The sequence below is a fragment of the Falco rusticolus genome, chromosome 7 (assembly GCF_015220075.1).
Source record: "Falco rusticolus isolate bFalRus1 chromosome 7, bFalRus1.pri, whole genome shotgun sequence".
NCBI lineage: Eukaryota > Metazoa > Chordata > Aves > Falconiformes > Falconidae > Falco > Falco rusticolus.
The window spans coordinates 27305836-27326499 of NC_051193.1; the positions used below are offsets into that span (position 1 = coordinate 27305836).

The window sequence follows — 20664 nt, forward strand, 5'->3', positions numbered from 1 at the left end:
CCCAAACCTATTCAGTGTGTTCCATGCACCAAAAATCACCTGTTCCATTGTGGCTTCATGAAGTTCGTTCAAATTCAAAGTATAGATACCTTCTTCTGTGCCAAAGATAATGTACTGATCTAAAAATTTAAGAGAAATTTATTATTTCACAAGCTCATTACCACTTTGGCAACAGGCAGGTTTAATATACAAACCTAAAATAACTTTACCTTTAGTATCTGGATGTATCCATGACGTTGCACAATTAATTTTCAAAGGACAACCATCAAAGACTTTGGAAAAACATGCTCCCATCTGAAAGACACCAAAACTGAAACCTGAAACAGGTTTACAGTGTAGAGTGTTGATCTTCTGGCACTTGGCCACTTAGTACACACCTGTACTTGCCGCTGCTCTCTTTTTTTCAAACACAAACTTACTCTGATACACTTTGTTGTAAAACATTTTTATCTTGCCCAAAAGCTGCAACGCAGCCTTCACATACGTTAAGAGACACAAAGAAGGATCAAAATGATATGAACAATTTTTAGAACAATGTACTCTGGAGGTGTTTAAAAGACACATAGCTGTGGCATTAGGGACAGGGTTTAGTGGTGGGCTCAGCAGTGCTGGGTTAACAGTTGGACTCAACGATCTTAAAGGTCTTTTCCAACCCAGATGATTGTATGTCTCAATATTGAGTGCTGATATAAACGGCATATGAAGCAAAAACAAGCAGAAATGTGAAGTAATAACACACCCCCTCACACCACTGCCACCTCTCCCTCTTTTCTCTTTGCTAAGCAGGAACTGCCACTGGAGATCACAACTCACAGAGCCAGTGAAGTCTCCAACCCTTCACATCCAGACTGAATGGTGAAAGGAAGTTTTTAAGAAAAGAAAACAAATATTATGGATTCAGTATATTAAAAGTAACTGGCTATGAGATGCAGAAAATCACCCCAGGTGAGCTGGTGGCTTGTTCTAGCATAAACCTTCTGACACCAGTAACTCCTACTGCAAATGAGATTTCTTACCAGCACCTTCGGTGTTGGTGGTAAACCGTTGATTGCTGGCTTCTGTGGGAAGAAAGACAGATCAATAAAATACCCCCCACACACTCTGATATAAAACTAGCTAGCTAACATGACAGTGAAATTGGACTGAGAGTCACAACACTTACAGGAAAATCTCTTTTCTCTTTTTTACGTGGCAGCTGAGGGATTTGTCCAGACCCTTCTGCGTTTTCTTCAGTGAGTTTCAGCACGCCATGCCCATTTCCTGAAAAGAAGCCCAGACACATTTTGCAGCTCACTTGACACAGTGAAATAGAAAATATTTTGTTGCCCTATTCTGTCTTCTCCTGTGTCCAGCAGGAGTGGAGGAGAAGTGAGCTCTGAAACTTCCAGATACACATCTCAGGTAGCTGAACCCTTCCAAAGACAGCCTGCCACTCTTCTGCGTGCTAAGCTACACAGCAATTAAAGCTTTTCATCATCCAAACAGTCCCTGAGCCAAACACAACTGAGAATAAAGCTGTGGCAAGGTCCTTGCAGATGATCCTCCCCACACATTCATTGTTTTTCTGCTGTTCCTGCAGGCAACACAACATTGGTATTGACTGGGTGGGTGTCCTTGTTTTGGGAAGAACATTTCCACAGTGGGTCATGGCTCTAATAAGAACCAGTACGCGTGTAAAAAGGAAAGCTGCACCTCATCACCAGCTTGTAGTAAAAAAAAATTATCTACTGAAAATAGCTAACTCTAGAACTGATTTCCTTTTACAGGATGCAAGTCACCTTTAGGAAATGCAATGGATTTACCTAAGTCGCTGTATCTAGCTGTGAGCAATCCAGGGCTACTGATGCTGTTGGTCATACCAATGGGGGAAGAACCAGTCTGAGGCCCACAAACAGGGATACTTTGTCTCCTGTGAGCTGGCGGGGCTCTGTTCTGCAAGTCTGGGAAATGTTTTATTGTCTGACATTTCTCATCATCTGGGAGGTTTTCCTCAGGATAGCTGTTTATTCTCGGCTGCAACAAACCAAAGAGGTGAAGTTACCTGGGAAATGGCACATGGCAGCATAAACTTCAGACAAGTATAATTCAAGTCAGACTGCTTCTACGTAGAACAAATAATAATCAGCCTTTGAAAAAAGACATTTGACAGCAGAATAATCTAAGAGGTATTTTTTTCCCTGATGGGAAAAATCACAGCAGCAGGCAGAACACTGAACAAGATGACATCCCACACAGCATGCTCTCTTTAGCGGGAAATAGCTACAAGTCACTTTGTCTAGGGCAGCATACGAGACCAGGAGTTCTCCGAGGTTGAGACCATACAGACTGCAAGTCAGCATAAAATATGAAGCTGCATGAAGTCTGCTAGCAGATGGTATTTAACAGAATTTATGACCTGCTGAGAGCATCAGACAGAAGCACTGCAGAGGCTGCACGAGTGGGGTTTGCCAACTAAAACTCTTAAAACCCACCATCTCTTACCTTAGGAGGTAGCGGGGGTGGCCCTGCTCGCTTTAGTGTTGATCTACAATGAAAAGGTGCAGTAGTCGTCTTAGTTAAACAAGAACATGAACAGAATTGAGAACACAGACTGTAACTAGAACGAGCCAGATGCATAGAAAAGATGGATCACAGCTTTGCATGAACAGGGTTAAACTAGAAGTCCAAGAATAGGAAAAAAAAGCACGTTAATCTTGTTAGAAGTGCTGGTTTTTTATAAACTCGTGTTCTTTCATAAATGCCAGTGTTATAGAGGATTCTGTGGTGAAGGGTGGTTGACATTAGCACATAAAGACACGTTTCGTGTTTGGTGCAGTGTGCAGCTTTCACTCTGCATCAGACAAACACTCGGGCACCAGAGGAGCTGCACATACCCCACCAGAGCTCTGCAGGAATATCTGCATGTCCTGTCACTACCGGGCCTGGCTCACGATTGATGGATTAATCAACATAAAATCTGCTTTAAAGTATTAGGCACTTCCATATGCACTCTAAGACAACCTCAGGAAGGAGAGCAAGGGAAGAAAGCATTGCTGTGCAGACATTCTCCTGATGATCAGCTAAACAGTCAAGCGTGCATTAGACCTTTGAGTGCAACCAGCCCTCACTTAATTTATGAGCGGCAGTGGCCTGCAGCATTTTAAGGAGAGAGGTTTTGCCAGAACGCTGCCTGCTTTAGCAAGAGCCGCACGGAGTAAACACAACTGTACGCGAAGGAGGTCCACTCACTCTTCAACATCTTCACTCCCATCGCCAAATTTTGTAAGCAGTCCCCTAGGTAAAACGTTTATAAAATTAAGAGCTCTGGTCTTAAGGTCAACACGTGCAACTAAACCAGTTGGTGACGTCATTTAGTTTCATAACAAGCATCTACCAGCCCTTTCCAAAACAAAGCATTTCTCTCTCACTCACTGCATTAAGCCCTTTTTCAGTTAGCATGGTCCTTTCCTTCCCCTCACCCCCCAGTAATCAAAGCTCTCCTCCATACCAGATATCATCATCTCATCTTTATTTCCCTACCTAGTATTTTAAGTATTGTTGAAGTGTCTAACAACAGTACAATATAGAAGAGGAAAAATAATAATAATAATGATAAAAAGATGAGAACACAGGAGGTTACTGGGAGACAAATGGAGAAAAACCTTTATGAAGCGAAGCTTCCTTCTTCAGTATTATATGCTAAAGATACAGGCTGTTTCCCATTACAGTGGGAATTTCAGTTTCAAAACTACCCCAGGGTCAAAAACCCAAATGGTGACTAAAAGATCAAAGCAGCACTGAAAATACAATCCTGAAATAAACAAAAACTGATAAAATTTTGCAAAATAGCAATTTTCAAACCGTGTCTTAAAAGAAGAAATTAAACTGCGCTAAATCTGAAATAATCTAAATCGTCAATCTAAACCAATAAAAAGCATTCCTTAATATGCTGTCATCATGTTGTGAAATCCAGGCTTCTGCATTTAGGATCTGTGAAGTGGAAGAGGCAGTGCAGGAGCTGGCTGTCCCGGCGTTCAGCCAGGGCCGGCTTCTCCAGGCTGCAGCAGCCTGGTGCAGGCCGAGTCTGCGTGCAGAACGGACACCCCCCTACCCCCCACATCACCCACTGAGGTATGACCAGGGGGTAATGAACAGGAAAACAAAAGTATATTATCAAAAACTAACTCAGCCACATTTGGACAAATGTAAAATTTCCCTGCAAGTTACTTCTGAAGGGAAAGCAGCAGACAGTGGTCAAGGGGAACCATTAAAAATTTTGAGAGAAAAAGCCCAACCATCAACAAAAAGCACCTCCGTAATACAAAAAAAATTATAAAAATAATTTTAAAATGCTAAGGTAAGGATGAAAAAAAAAACCAAGAAAGAAGTTCAACCATGAGGTACACATTCTGGTATTCCCCTTTCCAGTCGAGTAATACCCGAGTTGAACATCTCCATCACCATTCACTCTGGTAAAAGCCAAAGGGCACGAAAAGCAAGGACCCCCGGCACACATCCTCTGCACACCCCTGGCATTACTAGGAATTGCCGGGACACAGCAGCTATGCATTTCCTGTTTATCTTTCCCAACTGGAAGTGGTTTCCAAGTAAGCAGCACAGATTCACCATCCAGAAACTTTATGCCTCTCCTCCTTTCAACACTATCTCTAGATCTATTTAGCAATTTACAGCCCTAGCAATGTTTGCTACAGCTACGTTCATTCTGCTTTTAATACAGCCTGGTAGAGCCAAGCTTAATAACGCTACAGAAACGGAAGAAACGGAATCAAATCAGTAAGTCACTTTGCCAGGAGGAGCTTCCCCCCCCTCCCTGCTCCTTGACCCCGCAGATTCCTGCTGTCTGCAGAAAAGCCAGCGCTCACGAGAAAGGCTTTCCATCTGCAGCACGTCAGGGCCACACGGACAATCCCAGAGGGGAAGGAAAGCAGTCACTGTCAGTGCTGGACAGGGAGAGGCAGGGCTAGAGAGCCACCCTAAACTTTTACTACACAGAGTGAGAATGGAAAAACAGGTTGAATTTAAAACCACCCGAACATGGCAATCTGTGACACAGCCAGCCTTCCAGGGGGCTGTAATGTCAGCTGACAGCTTATGCAAGACTTTATCTGCAAAAAAGCCAAAGAAATTCACTGCCTGCTACTCAGTTCCAAGTAAAGATGGGAAACAGGCTCTTTCAGCTGAGCAATTATTTTAACCGAAATACCATCGTTCCTTACATATGTGCATCAGTCAGTATTACTGAACGTCCTTATTCTTCACTACAAATTCAAAGATTGCCTTTAAAGGCAGAATCCAGTATTTTGCAGCAAAAGGAAGCCACATACCTAATAAATTCAGTTCTAACCTGGACAGAGTTGTGCTCCCTTACTTCAGGCCTGCTTTACCCCAGGGTAAATCATACCTTTGCCTAAAACATTTCACCCCAGAACACTACACGACCACATTACAGATTACACTGATCTGACACCCACAGCAGAAGCAGTCGTGCCGTTGTACTGAACTTGGTAAACTAAATCTACACAGCTGGTTTCTCCTTCCCTTTCTTGCAACGACCTGAGTTCAGGGCTGCGAACGTGCTTTGCCACAGGATGTCACAATCACAGCCATGGCTCAGAAGAGAAGCGCAAGGCCAGCCAGCGCAGGATCCTGAACTCAGCCCTTGCAAGGTTACCAGCTTTGCTTCGGAAAATTGACTTTATTTCAGTGTGCTGGCTGTATATTTACACTTTACTTCCCATCTACAACTGGGGAGCTACAACAAAAATTTACAACAAACTACTGTTCATGGTTAAAAGAGATTAAAACCCATTCCTCCAGAGAATGACTGACCAACTGCAGGAGGAGGACTGCATACCGCCTAAAATCTCGTTTAACTTTATGAATATTAAAGAGGATTAGGGCTTGTGGTTTGATTTTTCCAGCACAACTCAATTTTTCTTTCAAAGTGCATTTTCATATTAAGTCACAGAAATAAAAGATGTTTTTAAACTCTGTACTTACCTGCTGCTTCCACCATCAACAAAAGGATTCCAGTGCAAAGCGAAGTCAGTACCAGCTGCCACAACCTGAAGATGCAGAAATTTTCATTTTTCCCTCCCCGTCAAATGGAAGTACCTTATCCACAGCACAGGAAGAGGCCTGGGAGATTCCCAAGCCCTGCAGAACGACCCACAAAGCAGTAAAGTAAAATTCTGGTAGTGAAATAATGTTTCACCACCTAATTATAAAACAACTATTGAAAAGCTATCATCTTCTTAGATTCGGATTTAAAAGCAGCACCAATATAACACCAATATCAAGTGGCAGTAAGTATCACAAAAGCTAACATTTATGGCAAAAGCTCAGTAAGGATTTTCCACTAAGGGCACTTCCAAGACACCCTTTCCAGCAAGAGAATGTACTGCAGCCACCTCCAAACTCTTATGACATGCCACCAGCAGAGGCTGGGAATATTCCTGTCACTAGACATGGCACTGAGGGGACCCCACCAGTAACAACATGTACAGATCTTGTCAGTCACGTTCAGAAGATGAACTTGTACCTACCTGGTCAACTGGAGTACAGCTGCAAAAAACCGCAATGGGATTTTTTTTGGAGTGCTGAGCACTAATGTCTCCAAATCCCAGTTAAGGGCAGCTGTTGCTATTCACAACACTTATTAAAAAATGGAGCCCTTGTGTACATAGGCACATACTAATCCCAAAGAACATTAATTAGCTGATCTGCAGTAAACTGCTGAGGGCTGGAACAAACAGCAGCAGCTCACACAGGGCAAAACCAGCTGCATGCAAGCTGGCAGCCTTCCAAGAAACAAGCAGCAAATAAACCCTGATGATGGGAAGATCAGGGACTCAAATGCAGAATGGCCTCTTCACATTATCAAATTAATTGGCATATCATGTTTTTCATCTGAGTATGACTCCCTGCACAAAGCATGGAGGGCAATTAATTTTCTTAAAAATGCGGCAATTGTCTGGGGACCAAGAGTGGTCTTCTCATGACTTTATACTTCAGAGACATATTACTTAAGAGTTGAACCACAAAACAACGAAGACACTGTAATTTTAATAAATGAAGGAAAACCCAAACTTGTCTTTACCATTTCATCCCGAGCTTCTGTTTCCTTCCGTAGAGGGGGCTCAAACTGCAGCTTATCAACTACAAAACATTACGTTTTCGAATTTAATACACACAACATTATGTTGTAATATGTTAAATAATCTTTCAATGCTTACTGCAGTGAAACACATGTTGTAACAGATCTAAGTATTATGTACACAACACAACTTGCTTATAAAATATGACCATCGCTTAAATATCAGCCTTACTGTCTAAACACAAATATGAAACCCACAAGAAAGAAACAGACCAAAGTAAATACCGAGTCATTACGTGAAAGTACTCTAAAATGTAACTGCGTAACCACACATTACTTTTAATATATGTGAAAGAGAAGAAAAGAGGCCTTTTAACAGCAAGCTTCCTAAAGTGCAAAGTACGTGATGCAGAGGAGCAGACAGCATTGGCACTACAAAAGACATCTGTCCAAACCTGAAGAAGGCTCGTTTCTACCCTCAAAATTTCAACTTAGATCCCACTAAGTAGTGTGTTAGTATCATTTTTAAAATAAAAGTTTGTATTAAAAGAAAATGCATTATGTTAACATGCACTCCGGTCAGGACAGCTATTGCAATCACAGGTGTTCCACCACGGTCAAGAAAAGGTTTCACTTACAAACTTGAAACAAGGTGCAAACACAAAATGCTGCATTTTTTCCTGTATTTTCTCATCACGACACCCAATATACTCATGTGAAAAGATGCCCTCCTAATTATAAACTTGCTCTCATTTTTTCATGTTTGCAAGTTATTAGTGTCTTTGCTGTTTTAGTAAGGCTGCATGGCCTGATAGAAATCACAGAGCTGAAAGGCTATGCTGGTCATGCAAGGTTTCAACATGAACATTACAATGCAGCAATGAAACAGAATGAAACAGCAGAAAAAGACACAACTTTTGATTTTGGAAAAATTTTACTGAAGATTCATGTGTGTATGCTGTTTCTTCTGGCTTCGTTCCCCAAATGTGCCAACAGCAGAAGAGACTTTTCAGAGCGCACAACAAGAGAATGACGCTGACAGAAGCAAATGAACATGACACAAATGGCAAGCCACATCAGGAACTTACAGTTGGTCTCCGAGGCTGTTCTTTCTGTTCTGATGTTCCTGTTCATTGAACGAATTGTATGGCGGACAACAGAGTGAGGCTGCAGGGGTTATAGACAGAAAAGCTGAGATAAGTCACGCAGCTTTCTGTTGGATTTCAATCACCAATCAAACCCACAAGGAGGAAGAATAGCTGTTGCAGTCACACACTGTAACACGCACTGCCTTTGTCCTAGCCATGCACAGGATCCTTCTATCCACCCACGGTGTAAGCATGACAAGTGCTGCAGTAGTATTTCCCAGCTTTTCCTGCATGGTAACTCTAAAGATGTTGGAGCAGTGCCCCCGTCAAGCTGCAACCTTATGTTCCCAAAGCAAAGCAGGGCATTTAAACCGTAGTTTTACTTAAAGGCAGAATATGAAAGATGTTCTCACCTCAAAATCATCATCATCAACGTCACTGTAGTGTGCATGGTTGTCAGGATTATTGACTTTGTCCAACAGCTCAACTGCTAAAGATCTTGAAAGACCAGGCTGCCCTACAAAGCTATGCTAGAACCGCAGAAAAGAACAAGTTATAATAGGCAACTGATATGTAACTTCATTAATAAACATACAATATAGAACATTACTGAATTTTGCCTGCTTTCTGGGGGTGTGAATATTTCTTGAATGACTCCTTAACAGCTAGACTTTCTAACACCTCCATAAGGATGGAAGCGCCACACTTTGCCACTTGTAAATTGGAAATAAAACTTCAAGTCAAACAAACAATTACACCTTAACTTCACTTTTCACAAGTATTCCAGTTGAGTTTAGGAAGGCAGAAGTAGATACAAGAGCAACTGCAAAAGACATCCATTTTCTGTTTGGGTGACTGGAAGGGTCAGTGTCTCCACAGCTATATCTAAGAGGCCGAGACACCCGCTTACAAAAAGGACGAGGCTGAAGATAGAACATGAAGCAAATGCATGTAACTGGTGCTACCAAAAATTGTATAAATATCTTGATACTGCACAAAACCTTGCTCCTTCCTGCAGCTGACCAATGTCTCTTTCCTTCATTCAGATTCCACCACCCGTGTTGTAAGAACAGAACAAGAAAATTGTTCCAGTTTGGTTTCCTATTGATCTGTTGCTTACTTTGAAGCAAGAGATCTCTTACTGATGTCTCTAAATGTTTCAAGTCACTTACCGAAAGGAGTCTATCTGCTGTCGGTCTCTTCTTTGGATTTTTTGTAAGTGCTATTTTGACAAAATTATGGAATGTTGACGACCTTTAAAGAAAAATGAGGTTTTACGTTTAATTTTTCTGAGAAGTTAGTTTTGATTTTAACACACTTGCTAAACAGATTACAAAAGGTTGTGCTAAATTAGAATGTCGTCCAGGTACCTCATCTCAGGTTTGAATAACTACATTTCCAAGTTAACAAAATAGGGAAAAAACCCTTTTGATCCATGGAACTTGCATGGAAAACGTTTTAGTACAGAAAATAAACCAAACATGTATGGCGCTATTTTAACCTTTTCCAGTTTCAATTGTTATGGAATTAGGTATCAGAAATACAAATTGGGAATTCTGTATGCAGTAAACCCTCAAAATCTATGCAAACCTGCAAGTTTCACTGTCCTTGGCTACAGGTAGGGAAATAAAACACAAAGTTCTACACAGAGACTCAACTTACTCTTTAAAATGCTTGGTTGCTATTTTCAGAAGAATTTAGGTGGCTTTGTCATTCACCTCTTTTAGATCCAAATTACGACTTGATGTTATGACTGGACCTACAATTTCTCCTGCATTTTTCTTGCAATTGCATTTGTGCTAGCATGCCTCTATGGGGACAATATTAGCCCAATATCAGCTTGCTTTCAACTCCAGTTACAAAATACATCTCCTCTTCTAGTTTTAGCATCTGAGGCAGCGGCACTGGAGAAGCACACTGGCTGTGGTTTTGCTGAGCAGTTTCAATACAGGGAACAGGTACTTAAAAGTGTTTTCCCCTCTCCTCTAGCACGCATCTGCCCACCCTAACACCTCGAGGTAATAAGATTGTACAGCAGCATCATGAGCAAAAAATCCTGCATATCAGTATCGGTTTGAGTCTCATAAATAAAACGTTAGTAAATGTGGTACAAAATCTTGCAGGCACTAGGCAGCTATCACAGGTTAAAGCAATCATGGAAGGATTAACTGATTACTTGTCCCACTGACAGTAGCAAATACCCTATAATAGGAATTAAGGGGAAAGGATGAAAATAGTTTTTCTCCCTAGAACATACAAAGTGATCCCTCTGGATCACTGGCAAGGATCAATTTACACAGGTAGTGCTGGCCTGCTGCTGGACCTTAACCCCCTTGTTTCCTTTCAGACACCTAGAAAAACCAACTAGCTGTTTCTCAGTGAAACTTCCTGTAAGTGAAATCACCTCTCAGGTTGCTAAGTTCAAAATTAGCACACACTATTTTTCACTGCCACAACTTCTACAACAACAACAAATAGTTTTTTCATGTTATCTACAAAATATTGAACAATGGAAAGAGTTTAACCTACCATTTTGCTTTTTCCTTTAGCTTTGGTGGTTGGAAATTACTTTTCGACATTAAAAACAAAGCCCTAAATGTAAAGGAAGAATAATTTTATTATATGGTAAAAAAAATTTAATTTCATTCCAATATCTAAACACTTTAGATTAGTACTTTACAGTAAGAATCATACTGATTACACTGGATTATAATGTATACTGCGTTAGAGTGCAGACATAGTCAAGGTGTTGATTTTCTTATCTTTAAATAAAATCTATCACCATGCATAATCCTGCTAAACATTAGGCTACAGCTTCTCCAGTGATTTACTATCTAGTGATGGTAAATCTGTACCTGTTCTTATTCAGATCGTTGATGACACTAGAAAAGTTTTTTTTCTATATAAATAATTAAAACATTTTGGTTATAATTTCAATTATAAATTTTAGTCTTTAGCTTCAGACTGATGCCTTAAAACTAGCTGCAGCTCATGCAGAAAGCAGATGTTTGCTGAAGGAATCCTAGCATGAGTTTCTATGTCCGAGCTAGGGAGAAGGTTAAACTATATTGGAACAGTCCCTCTGGGACTGAAGAGGGTCTGGCAGATAAGCAAGCTCCCCAGCCAGCAGACCTCATCGGGTGAAGATCAAACATGGGTGGCTGAAGTTCTGCAAGCTCGATCGCTGTTATGCCGACCGCCCAGATATCGCAGAGCTGGTTATATCCACCATTCTTTTCCACTGCTGCAACTTCTGGGGCCATCCTTTAAAAACAAAGGCACCGTTCACTGACAGCACCAGCCAATGCTGAACAGTACCCACACGCGGGAGGCACAGAGCATGTCACATAACCCTAGAGCAGAAGCCCCCACAAAGACTGTAAGTCAGGGAAAAGCCTGACCTCTCCCTCCCCTCACCCAGCAAAAGCCAGCGGGCCACGCAGAGGTGACATGTTCTGCCCGAGGTCATAGGCTGGACAGCAGCACTAGGAATAGAACCAATCTCATGATGCCTGATGAAATGCTTTAATGACCAGATAATCTTCCTGCCTTCAGTCTTCCTCCTCCAACAGGATAAAGAGGGCAGTGAACAATTAAAAGCCACTGTCTGGATTAAGCTGTACATATCCATTCGGCCTATACCAAGAATACCGCCCTAGGCATCTCAACTGCATCAGAATAACGCCAGAAACCAACAGCAGTTAAACCGCACATATAATCCAACTCAAGATTTACAATTATATATTTGCACATTAAACGTCGTCTTGCACAGACATTAATCAGTAGAGATGATTAAAAGATAGTTTAACATCTGTTTTTCTTCACAATTCTTTCTGCACAGAAAGCAAAAAAGACATTGTTTACTTTATTCACTAGAAGTGTAAGAAGTAACTGAGAAACTAGAGTGACCATTAGGTATCCAGAAAAAGGGAAAAACATTCTGCATTAATAAATTTGTGAGAAAAAAGTAATCCTGCCTCAAATAACATGAGGTAGCTTGTGTTGCAGCAACAGATCAGCTACCATCAGTACTTCCCAGACTTTCACCCTTTGAGCATTTTACTTGGAAGAGCGAGCATCTATGCAATTGCTATACGTATGTTTAAAAAAATGTGTGTATACTTCAGCATGTGTATTTTAGAATTCTTGGCATAAATACAGACTTAGCTTCGCATACCATCATAGCAATCAAAGTAGTTTATTACCAGTAGGGGGTACCAATAAATGATTTCCTCTTCGCAATGGTGGCTGTTATTTTTGCTGCTACACCAAAGTCAGCTGGAAAATAAAATTATCATAGACTTGGAAATCTCATCCAAATTAAAAATTCATTAAGCATCAACAAAGATTAACAATGAGATCAGCTACTGTCTTCACTGACATGACTTCAAAATGAAAAGTTTAGTTTCTACATACAGCTCTTCATGATCCTGTTTCTCTCCCAACTTTTTTTCCATCTTGCAATACAGCAACCAAGCAACCTCACAAAATTTAGTGGACATTTAATTTAATATTCAAGAGGAAAAACAGCATCATGCTTTGGAAACTGTATTATTTCTGTGTTCCTTATGGAGGAACTGTGGGGAGCCATCTGTTCTCATTTCTGGCAACTGTCATGGGGACAATAATCCCCTGCTCTCAGAGCTTCAGATAATCAGGTGGTCTTGCAGAGCCAAAAATCATTTAAGTCCTTTTTATTTTCATTGCATTTGTAGTATGATAGCTGGAGGATAATTGTGGGCAAATCTAACTAGCTTAGCAGGCAAAAGGAAGGTATCAGTGTGTAACCCAAGTTTAATGCAGTTAGTGGAATCTCCTATCAGTTTCAAGGCTTTATTCTTTCTTTTTTTTTTTTCTTTTTTTTTTTCCCTTTCTTCTTTTCTTCTCCTTTAAAAAGCCATACTTTCCTACACAGCACTCTTGGTTCACCACAGAAGGGTAAATGTTGAACCACACAGCTTTTCTGAAGAGCAGCAATGCAGCTAATGCACAAGTGCCCTGATTCCAACACTGGACACAGTAAGACAATGAGCATCATCCCAACCTTTCTCCCAGATGTCTGCTCCCTACTTCCTGCAGAGCCCTAACTACACACAGGCTTCTGTGAAGTGAGGCATCAGACAGTGTGATAGGGGGCTCGAAGGCAGCACACTCACATAACAAGAGATTCAGCCTGTTTGTGCCGCCTAAATGCAAAACGTCACTGGAGGAAGCCAGTAATACAAATCTCTCTGAATTTTCATCTGCAGACCTCAGCACACTTGCAAAGGAGGAGAGTTTCCTCTTCTTCACCCAACGTCACACACTGGGCTAGAAACACAGCCAGGGTCAGACCCCACTTTTCCACAGGCTGCCAGACTCAGTAGACTCTGTCTCACACAGTGGATCCTTGGAGGCTCTGAGAGAGAACTGCCATTCTGGCTAGGAACAAAGATGTTGATACCCAGGTAACCCCAACCTGGCAAATTCCATGGAAACCTGGGAGGCTTCAAGGTTTGGTGGTTGAAAAAAGAAATTATCTGTAACTTCTTGATAGAATGCTAAACTTCTCATCTCATATGTACACGAGGATACATGCATTCGATCATCAACTATTGCCCCAAATTAAGAAAAAGAACATCCTACAGTGCAGCACCAAAAGGTTCATGCCACTGAGAACAGCATCTAATAAACTTGACCGCAACAATACAGCAGATGTGCTGTATTATGCTTTATCATTTGTAGTAGCTCAGCTTTTGCTGTGCATATGAATGTTCAACACAAAAAAAATCCTTACAAAAGCTGAATATTCTTCTTGGGAGGCACGGTCTTGGTGTTCTGGTTATTTTTTTTGTCTTAATGAAATGATAAAAGTAAAAGGCAACTGGCTAAATCAAAGTATCCCAGCTGGTACTGTACCTTTTGATTGATTAAATTAAAATGTTCCCATTTGCTCATTGTCTTATTATTAAATTCAGGCAACTTACCTAATTTGACATCTCCATGGTCTGTCAGTAGAATATTTGCACCCTAAGTCACAATAAATAGAAAGTTAAAAATCTTCAGGAATAATTTTCTGCACTAGAAAGTTTAAGATAAGTTTCTCAGAGTTCCAAGTTACCTTTATATCTCTATGCATTTTGCCCTTCACATGCAAATAAGCAAGACCCTGGAAATAAGAGAGACACAACGTGTCATTTTTCTCTTTGTTAACACACTACACTACAAAGCCAATTCCATTTCATAAATTTAAATTACTCAATGTATTTTATTTGAAAGTGGAGAAATTTGAGATTCACGGAGAAGAGGTACACTGAATTCTGTTCCTCATCTCTCCCAGCTCCAGCCAACACACATGAAGACTCACTTAAACCAATCATGGTGTAACATTTTACATAGATCTACGAGTATTTTCAAAACAAACCTCAAGATACATCACCTTTTCCCTTTACTAAAATTAACTATATTTTTGAAGTCCTGAAGGTTTCAACAAGCAGGTGTTTAGCCTTTAAGCTGTCCTTCCAGCAATACAAGTTTCTGCAGCAGAGATCAGGAACAGAACTGCCAAGCAGATTAGTTCACTGGTTTACACCCCTGCTTCTGGCAGTGACCAGTTCAGCCACAGCTTCAGGGAAAGGTGCTCATCCCCACGATTCTCTCACATAATCATGGATACACAGAGCAGGGAAAGAAAAGTTCCTTTAAGAAACAAGCTGCCTGCATCATCTTATCTTGTATTTCTACAGTTATTAGCAATCAAAAAATCAAAGAGAATTTTAGTCATCTGGTTGCAGTGTTTTTCCTCTACAAACTATTATAATTTACTGCCACAGATCAAGCAGGCAGTTTAAAATATGCCTTTTCCCACCCACCGCACCCCCCTCTCTCTCCATTCCTTAGCTACTTACCCTTGCTTACTAGGTATTATCTGTTTTCTGCAAAGAGATTAAAAAATTCATCCTAAACAACAGCTGCACTGAACTGTGTTAGAACAATGGATGAAAAGAGCCCAGACAACACTGTGGTCACAACCTGCACAGATCTTTCTTCCACTGCTTCCCTGAAACCAACAGGCTCACTGAAGAAAAAGGAGCAGGACTGAGGTTCAGTATTTTGGTCTTGCAGCGGGATCCACAGAGACATCTACTCTTGCGTACATTCCTTTGTAAATGACAGCACAGAAGCAGCACTGTTCTGACAATGATTTTAAGCTAACATTTGAACTACATTACTGGCATTTCTTGCTGATTTTTATTTACAATATGGAAACTAAGATTAACTGTGGTTAATTGGTTTTAGCTAGATTCCCAATGCTTCAAATGTGATAGTACTGTAGAGCTTTTTTAAATCATCTTTGGTATCTACTTTCTATACATGGAGCAAAGACTTTATCGTATACCTGAACTAGTACAGTACCTGTAAAGTTTCTCTGCACACATATGCAATTTGTAACTCTGAGAGAGGTCCTGTTACTGAAAACAAAGATTTAAAAAAGTGTAAGTCCACAAAACACAACACATAAATAACACTGTGAAGCAGCCAAAAAGCGGCATCTCCATCAACTGTATTTTACATTGAGCTGAAAAGAAGGTTTTGTTTGCTTGTTTTACAGAAAGGCTTTCTGTAAAAAAACCCCAAACAAACCAACAGCACAGTAACAGAAGACAATACCCACAGAGAGAAGAAAATCTGTTTCCACAGAAATCCAATTATCATCTTACAAGTGACTTTGCAGTAATGTAATATGCTGTATTCTGAGGAAGGTAAAAAACAACAGTGACTTCTGCTAATTTTTGATATTAGAAATGGCAATGTTCTATACTAGGGGCTTATGGGACTTGGAATTGTTTTAAAGCTATTTGTACTAACTGGCTGAAAAATAAAGCAGAAAGAGCTCTGGTATTCAAAAACTCCACGTTACCATTTAAAGGCAGAGCAAGTCCCCAGAACTGCTTTTCCAACAAATCCTTCAACATAATCAACAACTCTAGGTGAAACTTCAGAGGGGAAAATAATAATAATAGAGCAGTATGCTATTGCACAGGAACAGGAATAGAAGTAATTTTTACCCTTTAAATATCAAATTTGAGTATTTCCCAGTGAAAACTGCCTCCTCACACCATGCATAGTCTCAATATCCAATTAGTGTGATTTCTGGTTGTGAACTTTTTTCCACCCCTTCAGAAAGCAGATAACCTGCTTCTGCACATGCCGTTGAGAGGCACTGGCTGAGAGAAGCGAAGATGCAGGTGAGCTCCCAGTGTACAGCAACTGCAGTTACTGAAGAGCTCTCCACTGCAGTAACTCAAGCTCTTTGGGTCAGTCCTCTAAGCACTGTGGAGAACAACAGTGTGATGATTACAAAAATAAAGCATGTTCCGCACTAGACTGCCAGGGTATTAGCCCAAAATGACCGTCACCATATTTGAAATGTGCTCTCAACAAAACTTGTCAACTGTTACTAAAAAAACACTGTTTGTGCCCTAAGAAAAAAACATGTGCAGTGCATGGCCAGTACCAACCCCATTAGTTTGCTTATTATTTATTTTTCTTCTTTGCAGAAAGCTTCCAAAAGGTACAAACGTTAAAAGAAAGTTTCACAGTACCATGGTATATATCTTGGAGGGATCCCCCACCGCAGTATTCCATGCATATCCACAGCTTCTCACGGCTATCAAAAGAAAGTTAAAACACAGGCATCAGAAGCTGATTGATCTGTATACAGAACAGAGTTAATAATGATTATTTAACTTAATTCCTATTGGTCTTGATCACTCTTTGTTAAAAATACACATTCTGATACACAACTAGCAGTTATACATTTTACACGTTATTAATGACCTCAATATAATTTCTCACTTATCAAAATGAAAATTTTACACCAGAGTCACTGAGAAGTCTTTAAACATTATCAAACCTAAAAGGCGTTACTTGTAACTGACCTCCTAACTGCAACAGAGCACATGCTGAAGAAACACCCGATGTTCATCTGCTATCAGCAAGATTACACTAGACAACACACTAAACCCACAGTTCTGATCTTACATTGAAATTACCTAATTATATCTAAAAACCTCTTCATGGCCTCCAAAAGGGGCACTGGGGATTTAGAAATTTAGCCATTTTGTTCCAGCTAAAGTCCATTTGGGTTGTATAGATTATTTAAAAAATGCAGATCTCCAAGAAATCTCAAGATGAAGCCTTGTAGAAAAAGACCAAGCAGGAGAAGTAGTGATATATATCCCCACAGAACCAACTGATAAATGGCAAAGTTCTACAAAAACGGACAATATTCCCCAACTTTCTGTATAACATTTAACGTGTGCACTTGAAGATGCAGCCAGCTGGCATCACCTTGTTTCTGCCTCTCAGTACATTGCATCTGTTACACCAGAACTATGAAAAATGTTATTACCAGCAGCCCATTTAGTGTTTGCTCCTACAACTTGCTGGCTATACTTCCACAGCACACATGACTACCATTAAATAAAAAAAATCTAAAAGCAATTATGCTCTAGATAAATAACAAGATAGTTTTATATTACATCTGATAAAATTTTAAAATTCTGATCAGCAAGTGAGTAGGATTGGATATGTTGCAAGAGTCTCTAGGGGAAAAGTTTCTCTTCCTAGTGATAAAAATATTCCAGTCTTTTGGCCAGCAGAGAAAACAAAGTATTAGTCACTTTTTTTAAAAAAAAGAAAAAAGCTAACTGGGAACCAAAGGGACTTCAACCTAAAGAAGAACATTGAGAAAGGATGTAAGTACTTAACTAGACTGAGCATCGTTTTAGGAAAGAACCAGCAGAAATGCAGGTACAAAAATGGGGTTTACCTGAGATAGCTCCCAAAATAGGCGACTATGTTGCAGTGTTTGCATTCTTTAACCATATATATTTCTTGCTGTATCAATGAAAAGTCATCTCCTGAAAAACAGGAAGCAGCCACAGTTACATCACACACAACTGAACACTCAAAAAGCTCTGAAGGTAGTCAAACAACTTGTAAAAACAAGACATTGGCCTGGAGAGTTGCTAAGCCCTTCATGAGGGTTTTCTAGCACGCCAGCTGGTTCTGCAACCGTTACCTACATACACCATCATTTCAGTTTGCATTCTTTATTATATCTGTTGCACGAGGCACAAATATTTCTTGAAGACCAACAGAGAAGGGCTGGCCCGGTGGCCTGAACATGATCCATCAGTTAAGACAGCTCAGCAAACACCGGGACTGCTCTGAAGAAGCAGCAAAGCAATCCCACAGAGGGACAGAGCACATGAGAATGTGCAGGAGCAGTTTTCTGTATAGCAGCACCTGTAGAGCCATCAGACAGCCCCAGCTGGAGCTAAGCTGGCTTTACTGGGACACAGCGCTCACAGCACACGGGTTCTAGCAACAGAAAAATTGCTGCAAGCTGATTCCAGAGTCCCCTCCCTGAAACCAGAAGAGATCATATACCATAGGCTCTTTATTAAAAGTGTTTCATTTCAAAACAACTCTGATCGAGCATATGGCCTGTACGCCCACACAGCCACTGCTGACTCAGAAGAGAAGCACAGTCTTCAACACGGACTGCCCTGTCATGAGTGCATTTTTGGACAAGGACAGCTACATAAGCACATCTGCATATCCTAAATATCCTTTGCCCAAAAAAAAAAAAAAAAAAAATCTATTGCAAAATATATTATGACCAGAGCAAGTGCCTGGCATGTTTCCACCACTTTAATCTAAAAGGGTAAAAGCTGTCATAAATTAAAAAAAAAAAAATTCTAGATGCAGTGAAGCAAACTAAAATATCTGAGAGCTAGGAAAAACACTGGTATACTTTTATTAAATCCATTGACAGAATTTTAAACAGAGGATCAGCTGGCTCTGGAGGATCAGCCTGAACACCAGCAGTGACAAGTCAAGTAACACATTTTAATAAATAAATAAATAAATAAATATTTGTGTGTGTGTGTGAGATCACAAAGCAGACACACGACTAGGATGACCCAGCAGGCTGATCTTTGCAATGCTGCTCTTCAGAGGGAGGCTGCCATGCTCCAGTGATGTTATTACCTTTATTTTTCCTTTGGCATGAACAAAACCATAACAGCTCATAAGACATGGAAGACTAGAATTTAGAAAAAGGTTTCAGGTTTTAGATAAAATGCTGCTCCAGACAACGCGGTAGCTACTGTGTTCTTTCAAGGAAAAGATTGCTTTGTATGTTTACTTTTGTTTAAAGTTTCACTAGTAAAAGTTATCTCCTACTTTCAAAATCGGGAATGTACAACCCAGAAAACATGTACTGCTCCCCTTGATTTATAAGATTTTTGACAAGTCCAAGAGGTCTCAAGCACAGCCGTAAATTCTCATTGGATTCTTCACATGTTTATTTAACAAGTGACAGCTATTATTCTTATTTAAATAACTAATAACTCTTATTTAAATAGCTAATATTCTTAATAACCTCCTTAAAACCAGATAGTTTTATTCGCTGTGCTTTGAAGCCACTTCCCCAAGCAACGGTGTGACTGGTGGCCACAGGTCCCACTGCAGCCAGTACCGGGGTACAGCCCCCCGGCATATACGATCCCTTTGGAAACCCCGCTCTCCATTCACACACCGGTACATGGTAGATGTTTACAGATACAGCAAAAGAAATGCCAATTTGATATAACGATTTCCAAATTATGACAACCTTCATGTCTCAATGATTACCTGACTTTTACTTAAGAAAATAACTAAATACTAATAACTAAAATACAAAGGTATGAACATATCCCTGACTGATCAGTAAATCCTGAAGGGCGTCTTGAAGTTGAATTGTACAGAGAAACCCCTCAATCAGGGCAGGAAAACTTTAGTAGAAAAGTTTCAAATGTCAAGAACTTTTTTAAGCCTAAGTAGTATTTTTTTTTAATAATGAAAAAAAGAAAAGGCAACATTATTTCCATAAATTTAGCACAGATTTCACACTGTGCTTGCTTTATGGATTACCCTTCAGCTACAACTTTGCTTGAGTTCACATACCCTGCCTATAAATAATTACTATGAACAAAGGATTTTTGAGTTTGAATCAGATGGATTCATTCCTCCCATTTCTCTGACAAACTTCCTATGGGAAATTGTTGAATGCTCACAGATAACTAACTGGAGCATTTTAAAATTGCATAAGTTTTTCAAGGAAGTTAACTAAGCAAGTTTGAAGGCAAAAGCCTCCCACCCCAAAGAAGATAGTGTCTTTCTCAAACACTACTAGCTGTCCAGGATTTCAGAGTATCTAATGCCAAACAGTCTGCCCTCTTCTTTAACTGCCACCTTCAAATCAAATAATCTTTGATACATCAGAACAGCATTTCAAGAACAACTGAATACCGTCACGTGAAAATTGTGACCAAGAAGCATCCCTGTAGCAGCAAAAAATTGCACACAGCAGCTCGAATTGCCTGTTGATAGCATGTTGATTGGGCTGCCTAGTGTCAAGCAACAGCACTGTCAGTTCTAGGAACCGTG

At 40.2% G+C, this 20664-nt stretch overlaps 1 protein-coding gene across 2 annotated transcripts in view; it reads right to left on the reverse strand.

Moving 5' to 3' along the window:
* The window catches only part of MAP4K5 (mitogen-activated protein kinase kinase kinase kinase 5), a 70151-nt gene that overhangs the window by 15297 nt on the left and 34190 nt on the right, over positions 1-20664 (reverse strand). The window contains exons 4-23 of one of the 2 annotated variants that reach the window (XM_037394818.1): positions 17999-18089; positions 16770-16834; positions 15580-15635; positions 14285-14332; positions 14151-14193; positions 12390-12462; positions 11317-11448; positions 10714-10776; positions 9357-9438; positions 8598-8714; positions 8185-8263; positions 7100-7158; positions 6001-6065; positions 3229-3273; positions 2482-2524; positions 1803-2013; positions 1163-1260; positions 1017-1058; positions 210-294; positions 40-119 (exon numbers count right to left, since the gene is read on the reverse strand). In XM_037394818.1, coding sequence (XP_037250715.1) covers positions 40-119; positions 210-294; positions 1017-1058; positions 1163-1260; positions 1803-2013; positions 2482-2524; positions 3229-3273; positions 6001-6065; positions 7100-7158; positions 8185-8263; positions 8598-8714; positions 9357-9438; positions 10714-10776; positions 11317-11448; positions 12390-12462; positions 14151-14193; positions 14285-14332; positions 15580-15635; positions 16770-16834; positions 17999-18089 — 1577 coding nt within the window. The remainder of the gene's footprint in view (positions 1-39; positions 120-209; positions 295-1016; positions 1059-1162; positions 1261-1802; positions 2014-2481; positions 2525-3228; positions 3274-6000; positions 6066-7099; positions 7159-8184; positions 8264-8597; positions 8715-9356; positions 9439-10713; positions 10777-11316; positions 11449-12389; positions 12463-14150; positions 14194-14284; positions 14333-15579; positions 15636-16769; positions 16835-17998; positions 18090-20664) is intronic. The other variant, XM_037394819.1, reaches the window with a different exon arrangement.